The 12,717-nt window shown below is 38.6% G+C and overlaps 1 protein-coding gene across 1 annotated transcript in view; it reads right to left on the reverse strand.

The window, feature by feature from the left end:
- Nucleotides 1-2,599: 2,599 nt before the first annotated feature.
- LOC133541142 (CD9 antigen-like) overlaps nt 2,600-12,717 on the reverse strand; it is a 42,593-nt gene continuing 32,475 nt past the window's right edge. Inside the window, exons 7-9 of the mRNA XM_061884251.1 lie at nt 9,824-9,919; nt 9,671-9,754; nt 2,600-5,373 (exon numbers count right to left, since the gene is read on the reverse strand). Of these exons, the coding sequence (XP_061740235.1) occupies nt 5,269-5,373; nt 9,671-9,754; nt 9,824-9,919 (285 nt within the window). The 3' untranslated portion in view covers nt 2,600-5,268. The remainder of the gene's footprint in view (nt 5,374-9,670; nt 9,755-9,823; nt 9,920-12,717) is intronic.

A 12,717-nucleotide genomic window follows, 5' to 3' on the forward strand; every position in this document is an offset into this window, starting at 1 on the left:
GAAAAACCGGTAACGTTTCTAGTTACTAAGTCCTGACTAAGAAAAATGTTTTGACAGTGTAACAGTTGAAATGGGATGAAAAATGTAAAAGGAATAGTCAAATGAAAAAGGTTCGAAACAGGGTTGGAAATAAAACAGGAATTCCTGGAAATGTGTGGAAGGTGGAAAAATAATCGTTGGAATACCGAGGATGAGTTGAATGTGTTGAAGGTGGAATGGTTTGTATCTGTTGAAAAATGTGGGAATTACGGAAGGTTGAAACATGGACAATTCATTTTGAATGGGGAAAATGTCCCTGAAAACTGGGAATTCTCGGAAATCCGGGTATTTAAAAAAGAAAAAATTGAAGTAGAGCACAATTTTGAACAGGCTGAATATTTTGGAGTTGGAACAGTTTGAATCAAATTAAAATGTGGAAACTGTGGAACTTTGAATTTTTTTTTCCATTCTTTTCAATGGAAATGTTCTGAATGGGTAGACATTTTTCAAATTGGTCGAGAAATGTTGAAGTTGCAACGTTTTTAATTGAGAAATGGTATTACGGAATTCCCGGAATTTTGGGGAAATCGGGAAATGTTGTCATCTGAAAAAAATACTTTGTGTTTTGTCCTGATGAAGAGGAATGTTTGGACTGTGGAACAGTTGAAGTGGGTTGGAAAATGTGGAAGGAGTTGTCCACAGAAAAAAGGGTTTGAAGAAACAGGAATTCTTGGAATTTTTTGATGCTTGGAAAAATTATTGAATTTCCAGGATGAGTTGAATGTGTTGAAGGTGGAATAGTTTGTATCGGTTGAAAAATGTGGGAATTATTCAAGGTTGAAAAATGGACAATTCATTTTTGAAAGGGAAAAATGTCTCTGAAAATTGTGAATTTTTTTAAATCCGGGATTTTTTTTAAATTTTTGAAGTAGAGCACACAATTTTGAACAGGCTGATTATCATGGAGTTGGAACAGTTCGAATCAGATGCAAAATGTGGGAAATGTGGAACTTTGAACATATTTTCCATTGTTTTTAATGTGAATTTTGGAAAAAGCAGGAATTTTTTGAAAATGTTAAAAGACTTGAATGTTCTGAGTGAGTGGACATTTTTCAAATTGGTCGAGAAATGTTGAAGTAGCAACGTTTTTAATTGAGAAATGGTATTACGGAATTCCTGGAATTCCTGGAATTTCGGGAAATGTTGTCATCTGAAAAAAAAACTATGTGTTTTGTCCTGATTAAGAGGAATGTTTGGACTGTGGAACGGTTGAAGTGGGTTGGAAAATGTGGAAGGAGTTGTCCACAGAAAAAAAGGTTTGAAGAAACGGGGATTCCTGGAATTTCTTGAAACTTGGAAAAATTATTGAATTTCCAAGATGAGTTGAATGTGTTGAAGGTGGAATAGTTTGTATCGGTTGAAAAATGGACAATTCATTTTTGAATGGGAAAAATGTCCCTGAAAATTGTGCATTTTTGGAAATCCAGGAAATTTTTTAAATTTTTGAAGTAGAGCACACAATTTTGAACAGGCTGATTATCATGGAGTTGGAACAGTTCGAATCAGATGCGAAATGTGGCAAATGTGGAACTTTTAACATATTTTCCATTGTTTTTAATGGGAATTTTGGGAAAAGCGGGAATCTTTTTGAAAATGTTAAAACACTTGAATGTTCTGAATGAGTAAAATGTTTTTCAAATTGGTCGAGAAATGTTGAAGTAACAATGTTTTTAGTTGAGAAATGGTATTACGGAATTCCTGGAAAATCGGGAAATGTTGTCGTCTGAAAAAAACTTTGTGTTTTGTCCTGATGAAGAGGAATGTTCGGACTGTGGAACGGTTGAAGTGGGTTGGAAAATGTGGAAGGAGTTGTCCACAGAAAAAAAGGGTTTGAAGAAACGGGAATTCCTGGAATTTTTGGAAACTTGGAAAAATTATTGAATTTCCAGGATGAGTTGAATGTGTTGAAGGTGGAATAGTTTGTATCGGTTGAAAAATGTGGGAATTATTGAAGGTTGAAAAATGGACATTTCATTTTGAATGGGAAAAATGTCCCTGAAAATTGTGAATTTTTGGAAATCCGGGAATTTTTTTTAATTTTTGAAGTAGAGCACACAATTTGAACAGGCTGATAATCATGGAGTTGGAACAGTTCAAATCAGATGCGAAATGTGGGAAATGTGGAACTTTGAACATATTTTCCATTGTTTTTAATGGGAATTTCGGGAAAAGCGGGAATTTTTTTGAAAATGTTAAGACTTGAATGTTCTGAATGAGTAAAATTTTTTCAAATTGGCGGAGAAATGTTGCAGTAGCAACGTTTTTAATTGAGAAATGGTATTACGGAATTCCTGGAATTTCGGGAAAATCGGGAAATGTTGTCGCCTGAAAAAACTTTTGTGTTTTGTCCTGATTAAGAGGAATGTTTGGACTGTGGAACGGTTGAAGTGGGTTGGAAAATGTGGAAGGAGTTGTCCACAGAAAAAAGGGTTTGAAAAAACGGGAATTCCTGGAATTTTGGGGAATTTGGACAAATGATTGCTTAAATTTTCAGAATGTGTTGAAGGTGGAATGGTTGAAAAATGTGGGAATTATTGAAGGTTGAAAAATCAGAATCAGATTCAGAATCAGACATACTTTATTAATCCCGGAGGGGAAATTAAAATTTTCAACACAATCCCATTCAAGATCAGACAAACATTACAGGGAAAAGACTAAAATAAAATAAAATGAAAAAAATCGGTCTAAGCCTGGGCCCCTGTAGAGGGGGTCCAGACCGAGGCCAAGGGAAAAAAACAACTAATAGCCATAGTACATACTAGAGGGAAACATCAGACATCAAAGAACATGAAAGACATTAAAGTAGCGGAGCTGAAAACTGTGAATTCTTGGAAATCCAGGAATTTTTCAATTTTTTTTAAAGTAAACACACAATTTCGAACAGGCTGAATATTTAGGAGTTGGAACATTTTGAATCACATGCAAAATGTGGGAATTGTGGATCTTTGAAAATGTTTTCAATTCATTTTAATGGGAATTTCGGGAAAAGTGAGAATTTTTGGGAAAATTTTAAAAGACTTGAATGTTATGGATGATTGAAATGTTTCAAATCGGTCAAAAAATGTTGAAGCAGCAACGTTTTTAAATGAGAAATGGTATTACGGAATTCCTGGAATTTCGGGAAATTTTCCAGTACGAAAAAAAAACTTTTAGTTTTTTCCTGAATAAGAGGAATGTTTGGACTGTAGAACGGTTGGAGCGGGTTGGGAAATGTGGAATGAGTTGTCCACAGGAAAAAAAGGTTAAAAAAAAAAAAAAAACGGGAATTCCTGGAATTTTTGGGACACTTGGAAAAATGATTGAATTTCCAGGATGAGTGGAATATATGTTGAAGGTGGAAGTAGGTTGAAAAATGTGGAGAAGAAGAAGAAAAACTGCCTGAATGTTGGTGTATAAAAGCATGAGTGAATGTTTGGAGCATCCACACGAGGGACAACATGTAAAAAAAAGTTTGACCTAAAGAAACAAAAATATGAAGTAGTGATTCTTTCTTGCACAAAGCGGCGATGACTCCATCAAAATAAAAGCCTAAAAGGACCACATTTACAGTATTATCTGCCTGTATTTCACAGTAAAATGCTGTCACCATTGTAAAGTTAGCATATCATGTCAATTCCGGACTATAAACCACAATTTTTTTTTTTTCACCTACGCTTTGTACCCTGCAGCTTGTAAAACGGTGCGGATAACTTATGGATTGTTCAACGCTGATGGCCATAATGCAAATAGTTTAAAAAAGGTGTGTTATGGTTTGTGTTTTGGCGCCTTCTTTTGGACGAGTCCCATCACTCCAGTGGTTCTTGCATTGAGCGCTCTCAACTGCAAGTAGAAGTGCCATTCTGTCTTCCAGTCATCCATGGCATTTCTACTCGTGTGGATTCTTCATTTGTCACAGTTTTACAATGTAACTAAAAGAATTCTTACTTGCTAAAGCGTCCCATGTGTGATGTCTGTGGGAGTGTTTTCATGCATATTTGTACGCGCTATTAAAGTAATTAAGTTAGCATTATTAGCTGGGTGAATGCCAACAAGTAATTTCTCCTGTTTTAAAGCTTTGAGCCGGAAGTATAAGTGCCATTCGGTCTTTGAGCCGTCCATAGCGTTCTACTCTTAAGGATTTCTTGTAAGTTTTACAATATAACTAAAACTATTCTTACTTGCTAAAGCATCCCATGTGTGATGTTTTCATGCATATTTGTACGCGCTATTAAAGTAATTAAGTTAGCATTATTTGCTGGGTGAATGCCAACAAGTCATTCCTCCTGTTTTAAAGCTTCGAACCGGAAGTATAAGTGCCATTCGGTCTTTGAGCCGTCCATAGCGTTAATACTCTTAAGGATTTCTTGTAAGTTTTACAATGTAACTAAAACTATTCTTACTTGCTAAAGCATCCCATGTGTGATGTTTTCATGCATATTTCTACGCGCTATTAAAGTAATTAGGTTAGCATTATTTGCTGGGTGAATGCCAACAAGTGATTCCTCCTGTTTTAAAGCTTCGAGCCGGAAGTATAAGTGCCATCCGGTCTTCTAGCCGTCCATAGCGTTTATACTCTTAAGGATTTCTTGTAAGTTTTACAATATAACTAAAACTATTCTTACTTGCTAAAGCATCCCATGTGTGATGTTTTCATGCATATTAGTACGCGCTATTAAAGTAATTAAGTTAGTATTATTTGCTGGGTGAATGCCAACAAGTGATTCCTCCTGTTTTAAAGCTTCGAGCCGGAAGTAGAAGAGCCATCCGGTCTTCTAGCCGTCCATAGTGTTTATACTCTTAAGGATTTCTTGTAAGTTTTACAACATAACTAAAAATATTCTTACTTGCTAAAGCGTCCCATATGTGATGTCTGTGGGAGTGTCTTCACCCATATTTGTAGGTGCTATCGTAATGTAATCGAGCTAGAATTGTTAGCATTAGCTAACATGTCCGTGTTAGTATTAACTTACAATGACATTCTTTTTGTGTTGTTTCACTTTCACCAAAACGTCAGCGCGGAATTGTTTGACGGGAGAGCTAGCTTGCGCATCGATGATGATGGATTCTGTTTTGTTTGATCGGCCGTTTTACTGCCCGTTTGGGAAAAATAGTGGGTGTGGCTTATACCCCGGAAAATACCAAATCCTCTAAAATGCCAGGTGAACTTTTGTCACCGCACGTTTCTGTCACTCAATGACTGTAAAATGTGGAAGTCATGCTACCGTTAGCCAGTCTTTACAAAGAACATTTTCACAGGGGGATTCCTTCTGGGACGGCCGAGTACCGGGAGGGGTTGTCCATCTGGTCCCTGCGGACCTTCTTGGAGAGGGCCTGCGCGCATCCCAGGGCCGTGATCTGTCGGGCGGACGCACAAGGTGAGTGACGCTCGCACCTCTGAGAAGTCCTAGATTTTTGTTTACGTTAGCATGCTGAAGTTACATTGCTAGGTTTTTGAGCTAATTTTGCCATCGTTAACCCGAGAGTCATATAACTTGGTTTTGATGCTTGTTAACTGCTAGCATGCTAATTTTAGCATGCTAGCAGTTAACACGAACAATATCGTGGTAACTATTTTCAAAGGTTACCATGCTAATGTTAAAATTCTAGCACACGAACAATAGCATGGTAACTATTTTTAGCCAATTTTCCAACAAAACACCTTAGTCATATAACATGCTAACTGACATATGCTAACGGTTAGCATGTTAATGTTAACATTCGGACATAACATTAGCATGGTAACTTTTTTAACCATTTTTTTAGCGAAACACCTTCGTCATATAACATGGTAACTGACACATGCTAACTTTTAGCACGCTAATGTTAACATTCTAGCATAATAAGATTAGCATGGTGACTTTTTTAGCCAAATTTTACAGCCAAGCACCTCAGTCATATAACTTGGTACTTGATACATGCTAACGTTAGCATGCCAACAGTTAACACAAACAATAGCATGGTAAATATTTTTTGCCAATTTTCCAACAAAATACCTTAGTCATATAACATGCTAACTGACACATGCTAATGGTTAGCATGTTATTGTTAACATTCTGGCATAATAACAACATGGCAACTTTCATAGCCAATTTTACAGCTGAACACTTCAGTCCTATAACTTGGTACTTGATACATGTTAGCATGCTAATGTTAACATTCTGGCATAATAACAATAGCATGATAACTTTTTTAGCCAATTTTTTAGCGAAACACCTCAATCATATAACATGATAACTGACACATGTTAACTGTTAGCATGTTAATGTTAACATTCGGGCATAATAACATTAGCATGGTAACTTTTTAAACCAGTTTTTTAGCGAAACACCTTCGTCATATAACATGGTAACTGACACATGCTAACTTTTAGCATGCTAATGTTAACATTTTAGCATAATGAGATTAGCATGGTAACTTTTTCAGCCAAATTTTACAGCCAAACACCTCAGTCATATAACTTAGTACTTGATACATGCTAACGTTAACATGCCAACAGTTAACACGAACAATAGCATGGTAAATATTTTTTGCCAATTTTCCAGCGAAACACCTCAGTCATATATCTTGGTACTTGAGACATGCTAACGTTAGCATGCCAACAGTTAAGACAAACAATAGCATGGTAAATATTTTTTGCCAATTTTCCAGCGAAACACCTCAGTCATATAACATGGTAACTGACACATGCTAACTGTTAGCATGTTAATGTTACCACTCTGGCATAATAACATTAGCATGGTAACTTTTTATAGCCAAATTTTACAGCCAAACACTTCAGTCATTAACATGGTACTTGATACATGTTAACCGTTAGCATGCTTATGTTAACATTCTAGCAAAATAACATTAGCATGGTAAATTATTTCGCCGAATTTTACAGCCAAACACCTCAGTCAAATAACTTGGTACTTGAGACATGCTAATGTTAGCATGCCAACAGTTAACACGAACAATCGCATGGTAAATATTTTTAGGCAATTTTCCAGAGAAACACCTCACATGCTAACTGTTAGCATGTGTCAGTAAACAATGTAAACATTCTAGCGTAATAACATTAGCATGGTAACATTTTTTGCCAATTTTGCAGCTGGTTAGCATGCCAACTGTTAACACGAACAATAGCGTGGTAAATATTTTTAGCCAATTTTCCAGCGAAAACACCTCCGTCATATAACATGGTAACTGACACATGCTAACTGTTAGCATGTTAATGTTACCATTTTGGCATAATAACATCAGCATTGTAACTTTTTATAGCCAAGTTTTACAGCCAAACACTTCAGTCATTAACTGGTACTTGATACATGTTAACTGTTAGCATGCTAATGTTAACATTCTAGCAAAATAACATTAGCATGGTAAATTTTTTCGCAGAATTTTCCAGCCAAACACCTCAGTCATTAACTTGGTACTTGATACATGTTAACTGTTAGCATGCTAATGTTAACATTCTAGCAAAATAACATTAGCATGGTAAATTATTTCGCCGAATTTTACAGCCAAACACCTCAGTCATATAACTTGGTACTTTAGACATGCTAATGTTAGCATGCCGTCAGTTAACACGAACAATAGCGTGGTAAATATTTTTAGGCAATTTTCCAGCGAAACACCTCACATGCTAACTGTTAGCATGTGTCAGTAAACAATGTAAACATTCTAGCGTAATAACATTAGCATGGTAACATTTTTAGCCAATTTTGCAGCTGGTTAGCATGCCAACTGTTAACACGAACAATAGTAAATATTTTTAGCCAATTTTCCAGCCAAAACACCTCCGTCATATAACATGGTAACTGACACATGCTAACTGTTAGCATGCTCATGTAAACATTCTAGCGTAATAACATTAGCATGGTAACTTTCTTAGCCAATTTTACAGACGAACACTTAAGTCATATAATAACTTGGTACTCGATACATGTTTACTGTTAGCATGCTAATGTCAACATTCTGGCATAATAACATTAGCATAGTAACTTTTTTTAGCCGAATTTTCCAGCCAAACACCTCCGTCTTATAACACAGTAACTGACACATTAGCATGCTAATGTTAAAATTCTAGCATAATAACATTAGCATGGTAACTTTTTTAGCCAAATTTTACAGCCAAATACCTCAGTCTTATAGAATTTGTCTTGTTTTGTATATTCCGGAGAACAGTAGACTTTTTAAATTTTGTCAGTTATAGAATTGCTCAGCTGTTTTTAAGGACCTATAGCAAAATTGTGAGTAGTTGAGTAGTTGTTGTTTTTAACTGAAGTTGAGGAACACAGCTAGTATAATTAAAGAAGTTGAACAAATGACGGAATCGAAAGTAAACTAGCTCGGGCAACACCTTATGTTATAAATGAGGTGGCGTACAATCTTTCGCCACGGCGTGGTGAGACACTGTCCATCCATCCATCCATCCATCCTCTTCCGCTTATCTGAGGTCGGGTCGCGGGGGCAGCAGCCTAAGCAGGGAAGCCCAGACTTTCCTCTCCCCAACCACTCCGTCCAGCTCCTCCCGGGGGATTCCGAGGCGTTCCCAGGCTAGCCTAGCCGGGGGACATAGTCTTCCCAACGTGTCCTGGGTCTTCCCCATGGCCTCCTACCGGTCGGACGTGCCCTAAACACCTCCTTAGGGAGGCGTTCGGGTGGCATCCTGACCAGATGCCCGAACCACCTCATCTGGCTCCTCTCTCTAAGGGAGAGCCACGCCACCCGGCGGAGGAAACTCATTTGGGCCGTGATTTTGTCCTAACCCAAATCGGATGACCAAAGGTGAGGATGGGAACGTAAATAGACCGGTAAATTGAGAGCTTTGCCTTCCGGTTCAGCTCCTTCTTCACCACAACGGATCGATACGGCGTCTGCATTACTGAAGACGCCACACCTGTCGATCTCACCATCCACTCTTCCCTCACTTGTGAACAAGACTCCGAGGTACTCTGAGGTTGGGTCTCCTCCCCAACTGGGAGAAGGCACTCCACCCTTTTCCGGGCGAGAACCACGGACTCGGACTTGGAGGTTCTGATTCTCACAACGGTCGCTTCACACTCGGCTGCGAACCGATCCAGGCGACTCTCCTCAAATTGAGCCAAATTGAATTCTGTCTTGTTTAATTCTTTGCTTCTTGTCTTGTTTAATAGATGTCATTAGTGTTTCAACCGGACACCTTAGTTACATGAACCACATTACGAACAAAAACTGTGCACATTTTTTGTGGTCCGCTTTATTTAGAAAAGTATCAAAATACAATTTGGTACCAGTACCAAAATATTGGTGTCTGGACCACCGTCATTTGTTCAACTTCATAAGTTGGTGTTTCTCAAGGTTCCATTTGAAGTCCTCTATCTTTTTTTGGTCATGTGGGCCATTCAACTGCCAGTTCGGTTCCAGAAAGTCAAGACCCACATTTCTGCAGCAGATTCTTAAAACCATTAAGGTTCTGTCCTAAATATGACTAGTTTGTTTTGTTGGAGGTTCTTAAAAAAACAGCAGAACGCTCTTCTGACTGACAAAATTGACTGACCAGAATCAAAAGTTGACCGTTGAGGACCTTGGTTCTCCAGAACACACCAAATTAAGTCCATCCTCGGTCTTGGGCTTTCTGGAATTAAGTTCCCTCGCCTACACGTTCTTCGTACTTTGAACACGTCTTGCTTACCAAAAGAGCTCCAGTCAAGAAGAGGAAGACCATCAGGTATGTGATGTTTTGGTTGAAGGCATCGGAGATGACCCCCGGACAGGTCTGGAACACGCAGCAAGAAATTGAGCAGGCTTCAAATGTCAAGCAGACTCTCGTGAGGGGTGGACTTACGGGCATGGCAATGCGCGCCAAGAAACCCTTTGGTTTGGGGCAGGTCTGGACCATAGACTCCAACACGGGGATCCCGGTCACGCCGCAGCAATACAGCTACCGGTGGAGGAAGACCAAGGTGAGCTCAAGCACAAAGTCAACGCATTCAAAATAAGTTTTTCATGAGTAAGAAAAAGTTCTGAATGAACTTGAAATACCTTTTTAAAATAATCCCAATGACTTTGACCGTTTTATTTCACTTCAAGTTTGAACTACTTATTCTTCCGTTTATGTCCGGCGATAAGGTAGGTAGGTAGGTCTTTATTGTCCAGAAGGATTTGCAAATCATTGTATTCCGTTTATATTTACATCTAGCACAATTTCCCAACTCATATGGAAACGGGGATTGTACATTAGCATACAACCTGCTCAGTTAACATTGTGGATATTATGAAAGCATCCAAACTGACACAGTACAAACACACATGAAAACACAACAACCTGCTGACTGAACATTGTGGATATTATAAGAAAAAAAAAAAAGCATCCAAACTGACATAATCCAAACAACCTTCCTTTGTCATGGTGAAAAAAAAAGTGCAACTAACAAAAGTCAACACACATGGTCACACAACACAACCTGCTCACTGAACCTTGTGGATATTATTTAAAAAAATTCCAAACTGACACAGTCCAAACAACCTCCCCTAGTCATGCTGTAAGAAAAATGCAACTAACATAAATGTCAACACACATGGTCACACATAACCCAACCTGCTCAATGGACATTTTTTTTAAAATAATATCCTTAAAAGTTCAAAACTACACAGTCCAAACAACCTTCCTGAGTCATGGTGCAAAAAAAAAAAGGTGCAACTAACAAAAGTCAACACACATGGTCACACAACACTACCTTCTCACTGAACACTGTGGATATTATAAAATATGTACAAACTGACACAATCCAAACAACCTTCCTTAGTCATGGTGCAAGAAAAATGCAACCAACATAAATGTCCACACATGAAAACACAACAACCTGCTGACTGAACATTGTGGATATTATAAGAAAAAAAAAAAAGCATCCAAACTGACACAATCCAAACAACCTTCCTATGTCATGGTGAAAAAAAAAGTGCAACTAACAAAAGACAACACAACACAACCTGCTCACTGAACACTGTGGATATTATTTAAAAAAAAATCCAAACTGACACAGTGCAAACAACAAGTACAACAAAACTTTGTTTTCAGCACAGACCTGTTCAAGATTAGACAAACAAACAGTGTACAGGGTTACAGAACAAGAACGCTGATGGGTCGCCATAAGGCGCCCCGTAAAAGATGGGAAAAAGGTCAACGTTGGGGAAAGATAAGTTAAAAAAATACAATGCCGACTGGGTTCCTAAGGGGGCCCAGTTCGGACTGAGAAAAAACCTCCATAGCAAAGCACATATACATATTACAACATAACATCTCGAGATATCTAGCAACAGAGGAAGGTAGTTCAAGGTCATGGTGACTCAGGCGCTGACCATCCATTCATCACCCCTACGGAATTGCGTCGAGGGCGTTGGATTGGGGGACAGGAGGGTGTATGTGTGGCGTATATTTTTTTTTGGGATGTGTGTGTGTGTCTATAAGCCCATAGTGTGTCTCTGTTCTGCAGCCTTGATGTATTTGCCGTCGCTAGTCGCAAATACGGTGTTAGCTTTCCCTGTTATGCTGATGACACCCGACTCTACATGCCCCTAAAGCTGACCAACACGCCGGATTGTAGTCAGCTGGAGGCGTGTCTTAATGAAATTAAACAATGGATGTCCGCTAACTTTTTGCAACTCAACGCCAAAAAAACGGAAATGCTGATTATCGGTCCTGCTAGACACCGACATGTATTTAATAATACAACTCTAACATTTGACAACCAAACAATTAAACAAGGCGAATCGGTAAAGAATCTCGGTATTATCTTTGACCCAACTCTCTCCTTTGAGTCACACATTAAAAGCGTTACTAAAACGGCCTTCTTTCATCCTCGTAATATCGCTAAAATTCGCTCCATTCTGTCCACTAAAGACGCTGAGATCATTATCCATGCGTTTGTTACGCCTCGTCTCGATTACTGTAACATATTATTTTCGGGTCTCCCCATGTCTAGCAATAAAAGATTACAGTTGGTACAAAATGCGGCTGCTAGACTTTTGACAAGAACAAGAAAGTTTGATCACATTACGCCTGTACTGTATATACCTTTATATACATATATACCTATACTGGCTCACCTGCACTGGCTTCCTGTGCACTTAAGATGTGACTTTAAGGTTTTACTACTTACGTATGAAATACTACACGGTCTAGCTCCATCCTATCTTGCAGATTGTATTGTACCATATGTCCCGGCAAGAAATCTGCCTTCAAAGGACTCCGGCTTATTAGTGATTCCAAAAGCCCCAAAAAAGTCTGCGAGCTATAGAGCGTTTTCATTTCGGGCTCCAGTACTCTGGAATGCCCTCCCGGTAACAGTTCGAGATGCCACCTCAGTAGAAGCATTTAAGTCTCACCTTAAAACTCATAACTGTAGTTACTGACAGTGGTTTTATGAAGTGTTCCTGAGCCCATGTGGTGATATCCTTTACATACTGATGTCGCTTTTTTTAATGCACTACCGCCTGAGGGATCAAAAGTCCGTAATATCATCGCTTACGTGGTGTGATTTCTCCAGATTCTCTGAACTTTTTGAGGATTTTACAGACCCTAGATCATGGGTGTCAAACTCTGGCCCGCGGGCCAAATTTGGTTCACCATGTAATTTAATTTGGCCCTTAAGGCAATATCAAATTAACATTAGAGCTGGACCGCCGCTGTAACACCGCATTCACCGCTAATACTCTTACTTGCCAACCCTCCCGATTTTC

Source organism: Nerophis ophidion, linkage group LG23 (assembly GCF_033978795.1).
Source record: "Nerophis ophidion isolate RoL-2023_Sa linkage group LG23, RoL_Noph_v1.0, whole genome shotgun sequence".
Classification (NCBI taxonomy): domain Eukaryota; kingdom Metazoa; phylum Chordata; class Actinopteri; order Syngnathiformes; family Syngnathidae; genus Nerophis; species Nerophis ophidion.